Source organism: Phaenicophaeus curvirostris, chromosome 4, assembly GCF_032191515.1.
Source record: "Phaenicophaeus curvirostris isolate KB17595 chromosome 4, BPBGC_Pcur_1.0, whole genome shotgun sequence".
Taxonomy (NCBI): Eukaryota; Metazoa; Chordata; class Aves; order Cuculiformes; family Cuculidae; genus Phaenicophaeus; species Phaenicophaeus curvirostris.
The window spans coordinates 18,584,648-18,602,682 of record NC_091395.1 but is presented as its reverse complement, the minus strand read 5'-3'; the positions used below and the strand labels follow the sequence as shown (position 1 = coordinate 18,602,682).

Sequence of the window (18,035 nt, the reverse complement as noted above, 5' to 3'; positions counted from 1 at the left end):
TGTTGATGATTTGTACCCTTGAAGCCTATGTATTTTCCTGGTTTTGTTGACTCTGGAGGCCGTATTTTGACTGAACATGCCAGTAAAGTTTTTAACGGAAATTCCCAGCTTGAAGCCTACTGCTTCTGCAAGTCCAGTTCCTCGTGCTACGATAAGCAAAGCTAAGCAAACAGCATACTAAAGCACGTAATATTTTAAGTCTAAGTGACTTATTCTACTTAAAATGCTAGTTGTTTATGCTAAACAACTAATCCCTGCTAAAGAGGAGAATTGGCTGGTGTGCTATCCAGGTGCCATCCAGGGAGGTTTCCAATGGGGCTCACCAGCGATCGGTCATTGGTAAAAGATCTCACTGATTCTAGGAGCACCCCCGAGAGGCAACCCAGCTCAGGGGTAGATCATCACCATGCAGCCACACTGCCTAGCAGTGAGAGTTCAGAGAAGGCTCTTTCAGGTTGTTGTATTTATGGGATAAAAGTGGCTGACTCGTAGTCATATTGCATATAATGAAACTATGCACAAGGCTCCTTCTACCCAGAGCTTCTCAGTGTTTACTGTGTCATTCTGCTCCTTGTGGGTTTTTTTGGCCAGGCTACAGGCAGGGCTTTACTTCCTGGGGAATCTGAACCAAACTGCTGCTGGTGTGGCTAAGGCAGGGAGGAGGTTTGAATGTATCCATCGCATCTTCACACTCCATCCATCTCCACAGTCCCTGGTGCAGCTGAGATTTCCTTACACCTGCTGCAGAGAAAGACTTTCCCTAGTATTTTATTATTCACTCAGCTTTAAGAAAAGATGTTTAATACATAGGATGAGTCCCACGTTGTGTGTGTAAAACATAAAATTTGGAAAAGTGAATTCTGCTCCAGGGCAAAGCTGGGGCTTACTGCAGGCGGGTGATGGCTGTGGGCACCGAGTGCCACGTTGTCCCAGCTGCTGCGACCTGGGTGGACGTCTGGGGCTGCTGATCTGTCCCACCTTTCTGGATATAAACCCACAGGATTATTTGGCTGCCTGGCACCAGTCCACCTCCTGCACTGCAGAAAAGTGCTGCCCTATGGACCTTGGTCATGAACTCCCATCCGCTTGTGATTAAAAACCTGGCTGGACCATGGGTTGGCCAAGTCCTGTCGGTGAGCAAACCCTGCCACCTCCTGGCCATTGCCCAGCAGAGCATCCCTGCCTGGAGTGGGCTCCTAGCAACATAATCTCTATCCAAAAGGCATCAGGAAGGCAGTGGCGAAGTTACATCCACCCTCTCTCCATTAGTCTTGAAGAGATGCTAAAAGATTCTTGATCCCTACACGTCTCCTCCAGCTTCATCCTCTAAGGAAAATATGATTTTTTTACTTTTTTTCTCCTCTCTGCCTTTGCCTTCACCACAAACATTGTAAAAGGCAAGTAGAGGTTCTATCGGTGCTGCGGGGTGGGTGGTACAGCAGCATTCCCACCTGCCCGAGCCCCACATGACCTAGACTGTCCTGTGCATAATCCTTGGAGATATAGGAGACTGCATTTTCAGCTTAAGAGTGGAAAAGGCCAAGAATGTGTAGAGGGGTAGAGAAACAATACCATGTCACCACCTGTAGCTGTACCTCAAGGCAGCACCTGTGTCACTCAGCAGAGTTACAATCACTTCTTGCCAATGCTCAGGCTTAGCAAAAGAAAAGAAGGTGCTGCACTTTCTGTGACTGATGGCTAATGCAGTGCAGAAGCCTGAGTGCAAACTGTCCTTCTCTGAAAACTGCTATCAAAGCAGTGTGTTTAATCAGGGCTCTGTGCCTCACAGGAAAGCTTGCAGTAAGCTGCCTTCCGCAGGGAAGTCGTAAGTGTGCAAAGCAGCACCTAAACCAGCATCTGTTCTACTAATCAGAAGGAGCAAAGGTCATTCGCCAGCACATATAAAGCAAAGGAACCAGGAAAAGACATTTCTTTCCCAAGACAAGGGTGGTTTGGCAGGTACGTATGACTGGCTTTGCTTCGCCTAGACCTGAGGTATGAAACTATGGAAACTGTGTGTGGCAGAAGCAGCGTTGCCTGGGAAGGGGTGGAAACAGAAGTGAGGTTTCCTACCTGGAAAACTACTTCAGAGCTAGACCAGATCATGCTGGGTTTTGTTGATGGGCAGCTTGACAGAAGTGGGCAGTAGAGGTAAAAGTGGCTACTTTTCCACTGTATTGTTTTGTTGTGTGTATGCATATATACCTAAATATATATAAAATACTGCTTTATGACCTCAGTTATTGGTGGAGCTGTAAATCTAGGGGTACTCAGGGTGATCTGCTGCATGTACTGGGCCCTGGCCACCTCTCAGGAGAAGAGCATGTGGCAGATGCTTCTCTAGGCTGCTGCCTGCTTTGCACCACAGCCTCTGTCCATGCAGAGATGTAGTGTGCTCGTATGTGGGGAGAGGAAGAGAAAGTCTGTGGCCAGCCCTACCTGCAAAAGGCACAGTGTATATGTGGCAGTGAGCACCGCTCAGCTGCATTTTGACCGTGCGCTGCTCTAATCTCATTACCTGGTATTTGGGGGAGTGCCTCCTTTGGCATGGGAGGCTGGTGGGTTTGTGCCCCTAAACCTTCTCCTGCTGCTGCTCCTGGGCATGCTTCTCCCCATGGTCCCCGTGTTCCTGCCTACTGCTGGGCATCCCTCTCCCTGCCTGGGACTCCCATGCTTCCCCTGCCTGGCATTCCCACTATCTGTGGTCTGTCACATCCCCTGCCCCTCCTGGCTCCTGGTTCTTCTTAACCTTCCCGTGGCAAGGCTCCCCACGGGGGCTGCCATTCTGGCATTCCACGGGGTGTTATGTGAGCTGCAGACGTGGCAGGAATTACTGCACGTTTGGTGTGAACAGGCAGGGGCAGCCAGCCAGGACGGAGACAGGAGGTGGCTGCTGAGGGCTGTTGGGCGCTGTGGCCCCTGCTGCACCCACGGGGTAGTAGGATTGCCTGCACTCGCTCCAAAGGTCTCTGCCAACAAGCCAAGTGACTTTTCCTGGTGGTGTCTTCACTGCTCAATAGCCCTGTTCAGTGTCAGCAGGAGAACATACTTGTCTTTTAAGCCCCTACATGGGCCAGGGACTAAGGCAATTGTGCAGGCTGGTGGCTCACCCCTCAAGGCCAATCATCACCTAATGGGAGCAGACAGCGGTGTCTCAGACATGGTCAGTCCAGTCGCCCTTCTACTGCCTGCAGAAAGCTGGTTGAGAGCAATCATGCAGAGGCATTTTTACAAGTTTCCTTCTTTCTTACGGGGTAATTCAACGTGCTACCTTTCTGCGTGCTACCAGGGGACAAGGGTCACCCCTATGGTAATGGGCTGTGTCTGACAACAAAGGTGTGTCTGGGCCAATCTGTTGATTATGGGGAGCCGCAGGAGCTACTGACTCATCTGCAACGGCGCAGCCCATGTATCTCTGGAGCTGGCCATGGGTAAAGGACTCGACAGTGTCATCTGAGTGCTGGGCATAGTAATATATATATATATATTTCACTGTATCCCTGGAGATTTGCGTTTAATACTTAAATTCTGTGTAGAAGTGTAATTCTACTGTAAGAACAATCCCATTCACCTTATAGTGTTTTAACAGAATATACAGGGATTAATGCCACCATCACTTGCTTCAAACACATATTCTTCCCCTCTTTCTCTTTTTGCTTCTCCCAGCTTCCTGAAACTCAGGCACTCCCTTGTCACACAAGGGCAGAGAGCATCATGACAGGGTGGAGAAGCACCCAGGCTTTCCTGACCATGCCCCAGACCGGCAGTGGTGTTGCCCGTGCAGACAAGACAAACGTTTCAAAGCTGGGCATGGGCAGGTGGGACACAAACTGTCTGAATGTGTCCTGTTAAATGCTGGTCATGGAAATACCTGTGGACTGTGCCGGGACACAGCAGCTGGGGGATCTGCCTCGTGAGACCTCCTAGGCAAAGGAGCAGCAGCCCACCATTAATGGGTCTAAAGCTTGGGCTGCCTTCCCAGCGGTGATTTCTTTGCTGGGGACGTGTCTGTGTGTTGGGGGCAGGAGACAGCCCTTGTAGCTGTAAGAGTGCAGGAGTATTTGCATCTTTTCCTTGTGCTGACTAGCAGAGCAGTGCTGATCTTGGGCATGGCCGTGTGTTTGTATGGGACTTCCTATGGGAGCATCTTCTATTTTTCATTTTTTATATTAAAGCTCCAAAGCTGAAGTGAGAATGGCAGAGGGTGGTGCTGTGTCTTGTAGGGGATGGTGGGGAGGGAAGGGACCACAAGTGGAGTTGTTGGAGATGGAGGTGCAAGTGCAGCCATAGCAGTTACATGGGTCAGGTGTGTTTGGAAATGGTGCTACAAAGCAGGAGCTCTGCTTCTCTCAGAGGCTGCAGCCCCTTGCTGGCAAAGGGCAGGCAGGAGCAGTGTTCCAGAGGCCATAGTGTCCCCAGTGAACTTAGGAAGAGGAGGACAAGGATGACACATGACAAATGGGGGAGGGATGGGAAGCAGTGACTGGCCTTTGGGTGATGGAAAAGGACAGAGAGAACCTGCTACCTCGGTGCCTTCTGAGTAAGCAGGTGGAGAAGGAAGTGAAAGGGAGAGGGAGAGGCAAACAGGCTGATACACTTGGGAAACAAAGCAAGGATTAAGGTGAGTACTGAGTGTGGGAGAGCTATGACCATGCTGCAGTAACTTTGGAGATTGCAGACACTAAAAAAAATACCACTTTAAGCAGATAACAATGAAAGCTGAACTGAGAATAAGAGAGGATTGAAGTATTCCATCACTGAGGCTCTGAAGCAGAAGGACACTTATAAAATGAGGCGTTTTACTTGCATAGGCGCAGGGACAAGATGCTGCTGCCTTTGGTGGAGGGCTGGTTTAGGGCATGGCTTTGCTGTGAAGGATGCCAGCAGCTCCTGGAAGAGCTGTGCTCCCTGCTTTGAGGTAGACGTCATGGTGCCCCAGCAGCAGAGACCACTCAGAAACCTGTGCTGCCCTCACTTTCTTCAAATTCAGCAGCCTGAGCAAGACACCTATTTCAGAAACAGCTGTAGCATCTTTTTTTCTGATGGTTTTTCTTTTCAGACCACAAACCGCCTGGAAGAACCTGACCCTGTGCTGGCAATGGCCTCTAACTATGTGATCACAGTCCAGCCCCCATTGTCAGCTGCCAGACAGGCAGGCGAGTGGCAGACAGGGCTGCTGGACTGCTGCTCTGACTTTGGCGTGTGTGAGTACATACATACCTCTCATTCCCGGTGTTGACTTGCAGTGCGTTACTGGCGTACTCCCTGCTCTTCCCATGACATCACCCCTGCTGCAAGCCCTGCCTTTGTGGGAACAGGCAGTGGAGGATCTCTCACTTGAGGTGGAGAGCCATGTCTCCTGCAGCCCCATCCACCTTTCCCCCTCTCCTCTCTTTCCTTGTACCCCTCAGCCAAGCATGTTTCTTGCTGTCCCACAGGTATTTGCGGAGCCTTCTGCTTCCCCTGTCTGGGGTGCCAGGTGGCCGGGGACATGGATGAGTGCTGCCTGTGTGGCCCCAGCGTGGCCATGAGGACGCTCTACCGCACCAGATACAACATCCCGGTCAGTGAGTGACCATGGGGTCTGCCCTGCTGGCAGTGACAGCTGCGTCTGTGAGCTGGGGTGTGCTCTTGGGGAAGGAGAAAGGAGTGCTCGAGGTGGAGAGAAGCAGTGGGGATCTGCGTGGGCAGCCCTGCAGGCAGGGAGCTGAGGACACATCTGCATCCTTGCCATTAGCCAGAGGTTGACCCCATTGTACAATGTTTCATCCCAGCTCCTCGCTGGGCACAAGCAGCAGCATGCTGCAGGGCAAGGAGTGAGTTGCCCAGGGGTGCTGCTGATGAAAAATAGGAAGACTTAAAAGCTGATATGCGAAGGGGTTATTCATACAATGTCCCTTGCTGTGCAGGGCTCCATTCTGAATGACTTCATGTCCGTACTGTGCTGCCCCATGTGTGCACTCTGCCAGCTGAAGAGGGACATCAACCAGAGGAAGCAGCTGGGCATATTCTGGTAAGCAGGGTGTGCTGGAGCTGGTCTATAAAGACATCCTGCCTGGAGCTGAGTGGGTTCCTGGAGTCTCTCTTTACACCAACATCTGACTTAAGACACAGGGTTGCTGTGGTGCCAAAACAGCAATGGTCAGGTGACACAGTGACTTGTCCTCTACCATAATGCAGCTGTGAACCTTGTGCAGGACAGAGGAGTCTGCTCAGAGCCCATCACCTGGATCCAGCCAGGGACGCAGGACCAGAACGGAAGAGATACACAGTGTGATAAGGCACATCCCCACTCCCTGATCCTCCTCTCCTGTCTTGTTGCAGATGCTGCTAAATCCGCTGTACCCTGTGAAGCTGCTGTGGGCAGGAGCCACCACTGCCCTGACCATTAGGAAATGCACCATGGAACGGTTGCCTTGATTGTGGTTGATTCCCCCTTCTGTGGGTAGAATCAGCAATAAACAGCAGTTTGCCTTTTTGCCCGTGTGTGTTGTTATTTATTTCTCTATGTTCTCCTGCAAGACCAGAGGACAGTGTTACACTTTCACAGGCTGTGTGGTCAGAACAATTCTGAGGTTATCGGATAAACAAGACCCTCTTTTGGAGACCCACACTGGAATGGGGACCAAACAATGAAGTTCATTGAGAATATAAAATGCAACAAAGCAAAAGCCAAGCCTGCTGTGGACAACTCAGCTTCCTCCCTGGGGACACTGCAGCCTGTAGGGCTGGTGATGGCATCACCCTTATGCCTGGAGGCCTGAGAGCATTGAATGCATAACTGTTGTGCCCAGACCAACCCCTGCATCAAGACACAGAGGGTGGCAGTGGGCGAACGATGGTGATGGTGTGGGGATCATGGTCTCACTTGGCTTCCTCTGCAAAACTTTGTTAGGAGCCTGTTATGTGGGAGCTGCTGCTCTGAGGGTTGAGACCCTCACAGCTGTGAGCGCTGGGTGTAATATGCTGTAGTGGAAGAGCTGAAGCAATCTGTGCCTTGCTGGCCCTTGGGGAGTGCCAGGGTTTATCTGTTACCTGCCATGGCAAAGAAGAAGAAAGAGGTAATTTAGGGGCTGGGGTTGCTCTGCAGACACAGTGGTTGCACGCACCAAGTCACTGGCTCAGATTGTTTAAGCTTTTTTGCTTTTAACAGAAAAAGGTTGTTTTCATCTAGAGTGGGTGGTGGGCTGGCGCTGCATGAGGCTCTCAGGCTCTGACATGTCTGAGCTTCTGTCCTGGCACCTTCAGAACAGGAGTGGGCTGTATTCAAAAATACATTTCCCACCCCACATTTTCCTCACTGTGACTCCCACTGCATTTTCTGCAGTGTTCGCAGCTTCGTTGCATCGCTGGAAAGGAGGAGCGAGGCTGCACTTGTGCTGACAGCATGTACACGTATATTCAGATACTCAGCGTGTATGTGTACAGAGAAGCAGGAGAGGGTGTTGTAGCGCAGTGGCTGGGAGCTGACACGTGCGTGTCACTGTGCCAGTCTGTGTGTGGCCTGCAGGCATGCTAGGTCATTTCTTCTTGCTTTTGGCAAAAAAAACCCCACCACCCTGCAGACTTCCAGGCACAGAGCAGAGGGCTTGGAGGCTGGGTCTGAGCATCCCCTTGCACTGCAGGTGGGGACAGTAGTGCTGCTCCAGGAGCTCATTAATGAACTCAGAGTGCTCAAGGTCTTCAAAGCCACCCAGCCATGAGTGCTGTCATTCTTGCTTTTCCGTGACAGGTCAGACCTGTGTTCCCAGCATGGGGCTCCTGCAGACCACCTGCTCCCATTTCCCCACCACCACCACAGTGGCTGTTAAGTGTCCCCTAACAGTCGTTCACACTTGGGGCCATTCTTCCCCTTGGCCTGTCCTGGTATGGGCTGCCAGGACTCCATGTCTTTGCCCATCCCATCTTTTGCCATGTGCTCATGGGGCATCCTCTCCAGAACTGCTTGTCCCCTGAGGCATGCAGGGACCAGTCCATCAGGACCAGGGACCAGAGCTGCGACCTTGAAACTTTGCCCCCATGTCCTCACAGGGCTCTTGTCCATGTAGGTGATGCTACGGTAGTGCAGCTGGGAGCCAGGAGCTGCCGTCCCTGAGCCTGGATGAGGGGCACCAGAGTCTACCTCATCCAAGGAGCACTGGGGGACGCAGGAGCTGCCCTGAGAAGTGTCTGAAGTGGTGACTGAACAGCCCCATGCCCAACAATGCTGTTGGGGCTGAGCTGGGGGCTAGGGGTCTCTTGCTGCTGACTAGGGTGAGAGAGGCTCAGCATGACCCAAGGTATGATGGTCTCAGGCAATGTGACATGGTAGAAGTGCAGTACTGTAGAGGTGGGAGGCTGGTGGTGCTGTGCCCGTGGCAGAGCCTGGTGGGGTTGGACATGTTGGGACTGCCTGGCTGTTGCTCAGGGAAACCCCACAGTGTGTGGTGGTGGTTGTTACTGCTTGTCCCACTGGGGAGCGGTCTGAGTGTTGCTGAGGGCTGTGGTGCCTGTGGTGGGCAGGATGGGGGCTGCACGGGGTGGTGAGAGGTCTGTTGTGGCACCATGTGAAATGTCACTGTGGGGGTCTGGGGGTGCTTTCTCTGGGCTGGCCAGAGCCAAGCACCATGCAGAACTGCCCTGGGCAGGTTCCCTCTTCTCTAGGGGGCAGTTTCTGGGTGCATGGCTGGCCCTGCTGGGGACGCCCTCCTCTGTGCAGGGGCTGCAGGATGGGCTAAGATAGGTTGTAGCGATTAAAGCATGGATCCTGTCAATAAGGCAACGATCAAGATCAACTTTATTTAGAGAATGCAAACCCTATATAGTGCCTCTGTATCCAGTAACAGCTATCCCAGTGAATTTCCACCTGTGAGAATCCCACAGTACAGCGACAGAGTGCAACCCCCTGTTTCCCACAGATGTGGCCCTTATCTTCATGTTTTCCGCCTAATCCATTCCCTTCCTATTAACCCACGGTCTCAACAAGCTAGCAAGCATGAGAACATTGGCTGCTTGTTCTGTGCTTGCCACTAACATTGCAGGTACACCAAGGCCCCAGCTTGCCCCAGCACACACGCAGCACTGGAATCTTTATGCCCACAATGGGTGACACCAGCCTACAGAGTGTGGACCTGGTGGAGCCCCAGGGCAGGTGCTGGGCTGGTGTCACTGTTGCAACCTGTGAAAATCATGACAGCAGGTTTATAGGATGCTACAGTACACGAGGATAGGGAGGCTTTGTTTCTTTTTTATTACAAGTTACTGGACATAACCACCAGTAAAGCAAGCATGTGTGTATGATCACTTACCTATAGGCACACCTACATTTGAGGTTTTACCAGCACAAAACTCAATGAACGACTGCAAGGATCGGGAACAACAGAGAATTCTCTTGTCACAGATGAGACACGTCATGGAGTCAGGAGTTAGCTGTGAGTCCCTGGCAAGGCTCCATCTGTTTGGGAGATTTCCTGTGAGAGGCTCCCAGCAAGGAGCTTGTAACATGGTACCTACCAAAGACTTTTGTACCTTTTTTGTCTAGGCACATAACTGGGTGTAGGACGTGGCTTTGCAGAGCAGTTGTTGCTGGAAGGTCAGCTTGCTGACACCATTACCATGTGTTGCCTTTTCAAAGAGTTCTCTCCACTTTGCTCATCAGTGATGCCTGGGGCTCCCAGCTCAGCAGTCATCCCTCTTGGCCAGTCTGTTACTGGGTTGTCTCTGTGGCCACTCCCACAGATCAGCTGTGGGTCCCTCTCCCCTATAGCCAACTTCTTGTTGGGGACAGCCCTGCCTGTGCCAGTCAGGCTCCTGGCTAACAGACACCCTGGTTTGCTACAGCTCTAGCTGATAGACACTCCAGCTACTGGACACTTCACATGCTCCCAATTCTCACAGCTCTGGCCAACGGACACTTCAGCTGCTTACAGTTCAAGGTATTTGAAGCTCTGAGTTATTTCAGCTTCTGCTTCTCACAGCTTCACCTTGTTGAGGCTGAACAAGCTCCTGCTGATGGAGACTTGGGCTTCTCTGAGTTTCAGGTAATTCAAGCTCCAGCTCCTGGACATGAGAGTTCCTGCTTGTTACAGCTCTGGCTGGTGGACAATAGATGCTCGTTACAGATGATGGATGTTCCACCTCAGGTTATTTGAAGCCCTGAGTTATTTCAGCTCCTGTTTCTTGCCCTTTGGCTTATTTCAGCTCCCGTACACTCTGGAGAAGGGTTGCTCCTCATGCTCTCAGCTCTGGATTGTAAAGCTGCTTGAAGTTTCAGCTAACTGCAGCAGTCTGGGCTTCGGCAAGGTCATAGATCAATCACTGCAATGACTGTATGTTGTCTAAATACTGACTAATGATTCAATCACTATATTGGCAGTTGTACACACCTTGAATAAAGAGTCTATGGGGTGGAGTGTGCCAGCTATCTCAGACATTGAATGTGCCCTGGTCCACCCAGCCTCACTAGCTTCACCAACCATACCTCCTTGTTACCTCCCCAGTGCCCTCCCACCACACCCCTCTGTCTGCTGCCTGCCCAAAGTCCTCCCCCATGCCTATATTTTTGGGGGGTGGGAGCAGCTGACTGAGCTTTCATTTCCAAGACCTGAAAACGCAGCACTTAAAATTTTCCCACATTTCAGATTTCCAAGCACTGAAAATGTCTATTTCTGAGCTTCAGAAATTCAGCATGAAACGTGAAAATGCAGCACTTTTAGTCTCCGTTTTTCCAGCCTGAAAAGCAAAGAACTATTAAGGGTTTTGTCTGAGCTTCAGAAACACCAGGCTCTGCATTTGAGACACAAAACTGCAGCACAACCTCCTCTTTCTAACCTGAAAGCACAGGGCTTGGTCTTTATCTGAGCCCAAACCTCAGCAATTAATTTCTATTTCCTGACCCTGTCTGTGATGTTGGTGGGTAGGGAGAATGTAGCCCTGCTCAGCCCAATATCTCATGCAGTCATTAGGACATTATCTCGTTATTACCATGCAGTCACTATGTCATTAGGGAATGGCTGGGAGCTAGGGTGGCAGGCAGCCTTTCCTCTCAGGAGGGCCCAGACCTGTAACGCTCTGCATTAGCTGTTAATGAAGGTAAACGGTCACTGAGCTCCAGCCTTTCAGACTAGATTTGCTCTTTGCCAGCAACGACCATCCCATGCAGCAAATCCAAGGGCAGCAGCAGCTTCCCCTCTGCAGGGAGCTGTGCCTGTGAGTGCAACCCAGCTGAGACACACATCATAGAGAGTGCTTGGGCAGAGGAGGAGCATCTGCTGCTGCTGGCGAAAAAGAGGGACACAAGATGCTCTACTTCCTCAGTGAAGCAGCCAGGCAGAGATCACAGAATCAGAAGGGTTTGGGTTGGAAGGGACATTAAAGTCTGTCCGCTTCCATTCCCCCTGCCATGGGCAGGGACACCTCCCACTGGATCAGGTTGTTCAAAGGCTTATCCAGCCTGACCTTGAACACTTCCAGGGATGGGGCAGCCACAGCGTCTCTGGGCAACCTGTGCCAGTGCCTCACCACCTTCAAGGTAAAAAAATTCACCTAATATCTAATCTAAATCTTTTCTTTCAGCTTTAAACCACTGCCTCTCGTCATATCACTACATCCTTGAATAGAATATCCCAAGCTCAAATATGTGTCTATTCAAAATAACTTCAAGGATATAGCATTAAAATTAAAGGCCTTGCTCTAAAATATCCACTTTACTATAAAACCCATATTTTATGAAATTAAAAAAGGTGTTTCTTTAAAAAAAAAAACCCAAATAAAAGGTTGTAGGCTACTGGCAGCTGAGAATTTTCGTGAGAAATACTGTATTTTGCAAAGTTAATTATTGTTGTAATGAAAGATAATGTTTGTATGCCAACATTTCTATAGCGTGTATAAATATCATAGAACAGTTTGGCTTGGAAAAGACCTTAAAGATCACCCAGTTCCAAGCCCCCTGCCATCGGCAGGGACACCTCCCACCAGACCAGGCTGCCCAAGCCCCCATCCAACCTGTCCTTGAACACCTCCAGGGATGGGGCATCCACAGCTTCCCTGGGCAGCCTGTGCCAGTGCTTCACCACTTCTCCCCCTGTCAAATTAAAGCCATTTAAATTATGAAGATGCAGTGCTGGGGGATCCCCCTGGTTCCTGCAAACCCAGACACAAATCCCAGCTGTACTCGAGGACAGAGACTTGCCCAGCAATGCACCCTACTCCCTGCTGCAGAGCAGCTTGCAGCCAGCCGTGCAGGCTGCTGCCCACAGAGCTAACTCCTGCACCCGCTCCAGGGTGCAGCTGTGCCATGGTTGTCGCTGGGTAAGGGAGGGCACACAGGGTGCAAACTCCCTGCCCTGAGCCACCTGTGCCCCTCAGACACCTGCACTTACCCACAGCTGCATTTCATAGAATCATAGAATTGTAGGTTGGAAAAGACCTTTGAGGTCATCAAGTCCAAATGTACCTGTCCACCACTAAACCATATCCCTAAGCACTTAATATACCCATCTTTTAAATATGTCCAGGGATGAGGACTCCACCACCTCCCTGGGCAGCCTCTGCCAGTGCCTGAAAACCCTTTTGGTGAAGAATTGGTTTTGAATGTCCAGTCTGAACCTCCCCTGACACAATGAGGCCATTCCCTCTTGTCTTATCACCTATCACTTGGGAGAAAAGACCAACATCCACCTTGCTACAACCTCCTTTCAGGCAGTTGTAGACAGTGATACAGTCTCCACTCAGCCTCTTTTTCTCTAGGCTAAAAACCCCAGTTCTTTCATCTGCTCCCCATAATCCTTGTTCTCCAGCCCCTTCACCAGCTTCATTGCTCTTCTCTGGACGTGCTCCAGAGCCTCAATGTCCTTCTTATAATGAAGGGCTCAAAACTGAACACAGTATTCTAGATGCGGCCTCACCAATGCTGAGTACAGGGGCAGAATCACTTCCCTCGTCCTGCCGGCCATGCTGTTTCTGATACAGGCCAAGATGCCGTTGGCTTTCTTGGCCACATGTGTGCTCCCTTCCCCGCAGTGCCTCCTCTCCATGTCCCCAGGCAGGTCGAAGCACACAGAGGTCTGACTGTCAGTGACGCATCACCAGCACCAGAAATTAAGTTTTGAGGATGTCTGTAAAAGAGTCTGAGGGGTTCTTGGAAACATGAGACAGCCCATCAGGCATATGCCCTCACAAATCACAAGCTTGGGTCGGCTAGCTGGTCTCGGAGGCTGTGGCCACACAGACCTCCCTGTGCTGTCTCCCCATATGTCGTGTGCTTGCCTGTACCCTGCTGCTGACACTGCCCTGCACCCTGAGGCTGGCAAAGCACCAGTAAGTGCACATGGAGACACTGTGCACTCCCGGAGGGGCTGTTTCACAAAAGGGACTTGCATACAGCCTCCACAAGCTCATCCAGGAGCCCTGGAGAGCAGCCACACACGTACACAAAGACACAGAGACCTGCTGCACAGGAGGAGATCTTTCTAGGTAATGCTGGAAAGCCACCTGCCCTGGGCACACCACCTTTCCCATGGGGACACAGGAAGCTGTAGGCACGACCCTGAGCAGCAGCTTGGGCTCAGTTCTGTTGGGGCTGAACCAGAATTAAGGGCTAATGAATGCAAGCTATCCCTGAAACAGTCTTCCTTCTTTTCCAAAATTGTTCTCCAGACTTTCAAGAAGCACTTTTGCCATTCCTTCATTTTTGCGTGCAACACAAAGCAGAGGTGGTGTGCCTGCATGAAGTACAGGAAACTAAACCAGACCACCCAGTTTCACATCCCAAACTGTTAACGATGGACAAACTCGATCCTACTGTGGGAATTAGTTGATAAGTTTTGCTGCATCTGGTGTGCATGTTTAATTATCTTGTCATATAAATCTGTCATGTATCGAGAAACAATATGTAGACGATATCCAGACATGATGCTTAGCTGTCTAACAAGATACAGTTGGCAACAATAACCTGACGGGAGTCTCCGGACATGGGTGAATACACAAAAAACATAATGAGCAACCTTGAAGAGATTTATATTCTTTGTTTAAAACTAGTATATGTACTCGCTGTTTTTTGTAGGATCTTATGCCTTTTTTAGAAGGGCATCCAATTCAGCGCTGAATTGTATAATAAAAATATTATTATCTTTGCTTCTATCTTTGTCCTTTTTAATATTTTACCAGTGAATGAGTGTTTCTCACACTACTTATTTTGTTCCCCTGAGCATGGCCTCTAAGCAGCTTTGTATTTTGGAAATCCTGAATGCAGAACGAGCCGGCAGAATAGTGTCAGTCACTAGAGGGCAGCAGGGAAGAAGGATGCTGAAGAGGCTCGCTGCTTCTTGTAGTCCAGCGTCTGGATAAGAAGCGTTTTCCTGAGACGTCCTGCTGCAGCTTTTTGCCCGCAGGTAATTCCCCCATGACAAGACATACCTGCATAGCCACGAGGTCGTAGCAGTTTAACAGTGAGAAGGAAAAATGTCAGTCCCCAGTACATATCAGAACATCAATGAGTGGATCTAACTAATCTGGAGTGTTTCTATCGAGTTGGTTTTGCCACTCTTTGTGTTTGTGTTCATGACGTTTCACAGCTGGGCAGTACTTGCCAGCTGCAACGCTTCAACTCCCTCCCTGGGACTTGCTGTATATTAAAGAACATCAATTGGTTTAGTCTGAAATGCAGGCAGTCCAACCTTTTAGAGTTTGTTGCTTAGCATTAGGCTGTAAAAACAAACTATAGGTGAAGCCTCCTGAAACTGAAACATGATGCAGCAGGACTTGCTTAGCATTAGTGGCTGAATTTGTGAAGTCTCAGGCTGCCAGCTGTGAACTTTTTACTTATTTGATGAACTTATGCTGAACTTTTACTGAGTTACACAAAGAAGGCCCTAAAGCAGGTTCAAGCCAGAAGATAGAATCATGAAATCACCAGGTTGGAAAAGACCTCTTGGATCATGAAATCCAAGCATTCAGCTGTAAACCTTGAGAATAAGAAAAGAGACAGTCCACCCAGAGACAAGGAAATAACCCAATGAAGAATGAAAACACTCCAGCCCCTGAAACACCGTTGGACTGTGTTGCATGGACAGGGCATGAAGAGCACGTGGGAGGGGTGGGAGGTGGAGACTTAGTTTGTAAGGGTATAACTGTCCAAGGTTTTCTTTGTTGGGGTCCCTCTTCAGAAGTACCCAGCTTGAGCTGTAACCTGAAGCTGTCACATCAATAATTTAGTTTGAAGTATTTAGTGTGTGTGAATCTGCCTTGGGAAACCTAGGATTGAGGAAATAAACTGCTTTCACACTGTCTGAAATCAGCCAGCTAGGAGGCAAAGTACGACAGAGGATATGGAGTGAGTGGGAGAGACCACACTGATAAAGCAGCAGCATTTTTACTTAGAACAGTTTATAAGAGTCACTTTTTCTGCTGGTTATATTGTCCATCATTTGCAATCTGGCTAATAAATGTGTGACAGACCCTTCTGTACCTAATGGCCTCAAGCTCTGCCAGGGGAGGTTCAGGCTGGACATTAGGAAAAATTTTTCATGGAAAGGGTCATTGGGCACTGGAACAGGCTGCCCAGGGAGGTGGTTGAGTCACATCCCCTTAAGGTGTTTAAGGAACGGGTGGACGAGGCGCTGAGAGGCATGGTTTAGTATTTAATAGGAATGGTTGGACTCGATGATCCGATGGGTCTTTTCCAACCTGGTGATTCTATGATTCTATGATTCTATTTTCTTTCCTTGGCTGTGGACATTTCCTGGGGGTCTGCATTCTCCCTGTGGTGGTGAGAATGCACATGACTGAGTGAACACTAAGGAACAGCAGTCTGCTGGAGGCACAGGTCTTCAACATATTGTCTTCCCCAAATGCCACCACAACCGACATGCACGGGCCAGCAAAACCAGCAGAGTGGTTAGATGCAATTTCACTGGCATGGGTGGTAGTCACCCTAGGGACTGTTGTGCCCGCTTTCAGGAAGCAGCAGTTTTAAATCTTTTCTAGGTATGTTAATTTTCACGTATGCAAGAATTTGGACTAAAAAGAAAAGCAGAGGTAAAACAGTTATAAGACAAAGGACAGCAGGGCTGCAGAGCAGTGTGGCACTGAGCCTAAGTTCAGGATGAGGGAACACATCACTGAAATGCAGCCCAGGCTGAGCATCATGTCAAGCAACATTAGATTCAGGCTCCACAGCCCATCCTACAGTTCATCGCTTCAAGTCTTTTAATAGCAATTACTCATACAAAATCCTCCTCTTCCTACAAAATTATTATACAATTTTTAAAATACTGCTTCCAAGTACAGGAATGAAAGCACAGAGCCCTTTTCCCCTCTGAATGGAGAAGGGATAGACCCAGGGATGTCACCGTGGTTGGACTGGTGGCTACACAGATTCCAGCATTTGACCAGGTTCATGGACAGCTGGGGTGGTGACCTTCTGTCAGTTTTAATATTAAACAGCACGTGCAAATGCATGGAAACTGGAAGCATTGTCTGATAAGGCTATATGCCACCAGGGACTTGTGTAACATCTCAGGGTTTATATAATGAGAACTGACCAAAGGGCAGTTGCATGGTACGGGTGTGTCACACACCTAACTGAGCACAAAACACAAGTCTGAAAGGTTAAACACCAAGTTAATCAGTTACTAATATTAAATATTCTTGTGATATGGCCACAGGTTTCTCTAGGAATAGATGAGAAAAGCTTTATGAAGGTTTGTCACACGTTCTCATCTGACAAATAAGTAGCCAGGGCAGGTGTGACCTTAAAATCTCTAAGATAAAAAAGAATTTATTAGGGTGGAATTTATTAGTGAGTTGTGCACTCACTTCTGTGGGCATAGGTTTTGAGGTCTCCAGCAATACATGAGATTTGGATTCACCTGGTCCCCCTGGGAGGCCTATAGTAACAACAAACCCAACAAGATGGCAGAGTCTGCACTCTCCCTCTCTGATGAAATCGGTAGTCTTACCACTCAGGAATCATGATCCAACACTGTCATTCTTTTATTACTAATTTTAATGAAAATAGCTCTGTCCTATATTTATACAAGACTATCAAACATCTCAGCAGCTGTCGGAATTGATAGCACTGTCCCAGCACCTTCACTAGTACATGTGTTCTGAGAGAAAACTCACAGTGAAATTAACCCCTACCCGCCTCCTGAAACTGCAGAAAGACAGGGTGAATGTTTCACTCAATGTTTCAGCTCATCATGCAAGCTTGAGCTGTGGCTTTTCTTCAGGTAGTCTACTCCATGTCTGAAAACAGGAGCTCACTCAGAAATCATCTTGAGGATACCTGTGCCCACAACTAAAAAAAAAAAAATCATATTGCATTTTAACACCAGTTCAAATACCTTTGAGAAAAAAAACCCCAACTATTGCTTTTAATCTGTATTTGTTGTTGTTGTTTCGTTTCAGCATAAGTTCCAGTCATGCTGAGAGCTGTAGCCTCCTCTGACTTCAACCTGCACAAATGCTCTTTTTTTTCCTGACTAGCCTGGAAATAGCCCAGATCCAATACTACAAACTGTCTGCTGAGGTTTCCAGGCCAGACTGCAGACAAGCTCTCTGAATGAGAGAACAGTATTTTTGCACATATTTGATCATATGTGCACCTTTTGAAATAATACTGGGACTATTCAATGGTCTTCACTAGCTGCTAGGATGCTTAGAAGTCTTGTATAAATAGAGTACAAAGCTAATTATGATAGAATTAGTAACAACAGAAAGAATGTGATCCCAGAAACATGTTTCCTGAATGATGAGATACTTATCCATCTCAGGTTACAACCAGCTAAAAAAGCTGGTCTTGTGATGTTCTGACCCAGATGGCTTTCACAGGCAGCTTTGGTGCTTATTCTTAGTGACGAGCCTTGCTCGGAAAATGAGAGCGTGAAGCTAATGCTTTTATCTGGAATCCAGCTGTAATGTGTGCTCTTCTGCATCCCTCTGCCAATGAGAATGATTGCAACTGCATAGGCTTCTGCTCTTGTCAGAGTGCTGGCAATGTCCTTCTCCAGGATGGTGCTTCGGTCACTGGCCAAGTGCGGACAGTCCAACTGAAC

General features: G+C 49.1%; 1 protein-coding gene across 2 annotated transcripts; it reads left to right on the top strand.

Moving 5' to 3' along the window:
- Positions 1–5,090: 5,090 nt before the first annotated feature.
- PLAC8 (placenta associated 8) lies at positions 5,091–6,460 on the top strand. 2 transcript variants are annotated; one of them, XM_069854861.1, is made up of 4 exons: positions 5,091–5,204; positions 5,439–5,563; positions 5,910–6,013; positions 6,325–6,460. In XM_069854861.1, coding segments are annotated over exons 1-4 (336 nt in total). In that variant the 5' UTR covers positions 5,091–5,098; the 3' UTR covers positions 6,326–6,460. The 2 variants fall into 2 exon arrangements, with proteins under 2 accessions (XP_069710962.1, XP_069710961.1); XM_069854860.1 differs by lacking the exon at positions 6,325–6,460 and having other exon boundaries at positions 5,910–6,017.
- Positions 6,461–18,035: the final 11,575 nt, after the last annotated feature.

Excerpts from the sequence above, each read along its gene's own strand:
- PLAC8 (XM_069854860.1), top strand. The coding sequence starts at position 5,099 with ATGGCCTCTAACTATGTGATCACAGTCCAGCCCCCATTGTCAGCTGCC. Across the intron at positions 5,205-5,438 it reads CTGCTCTGACTTTGGCGTGT|GTATTTGCGGAGCCTTCTGC; the intron begins GTGAGTACATAC and ends GCTGTCCCACAG. Across the intron at positions 5,564-5,909 it reads GCACCAGATACAACATCCCG|GGCTCCATTCTGAATGACTT; the intron begins GTCAGTGAGTGA and ends CTTGCTGTGCAG.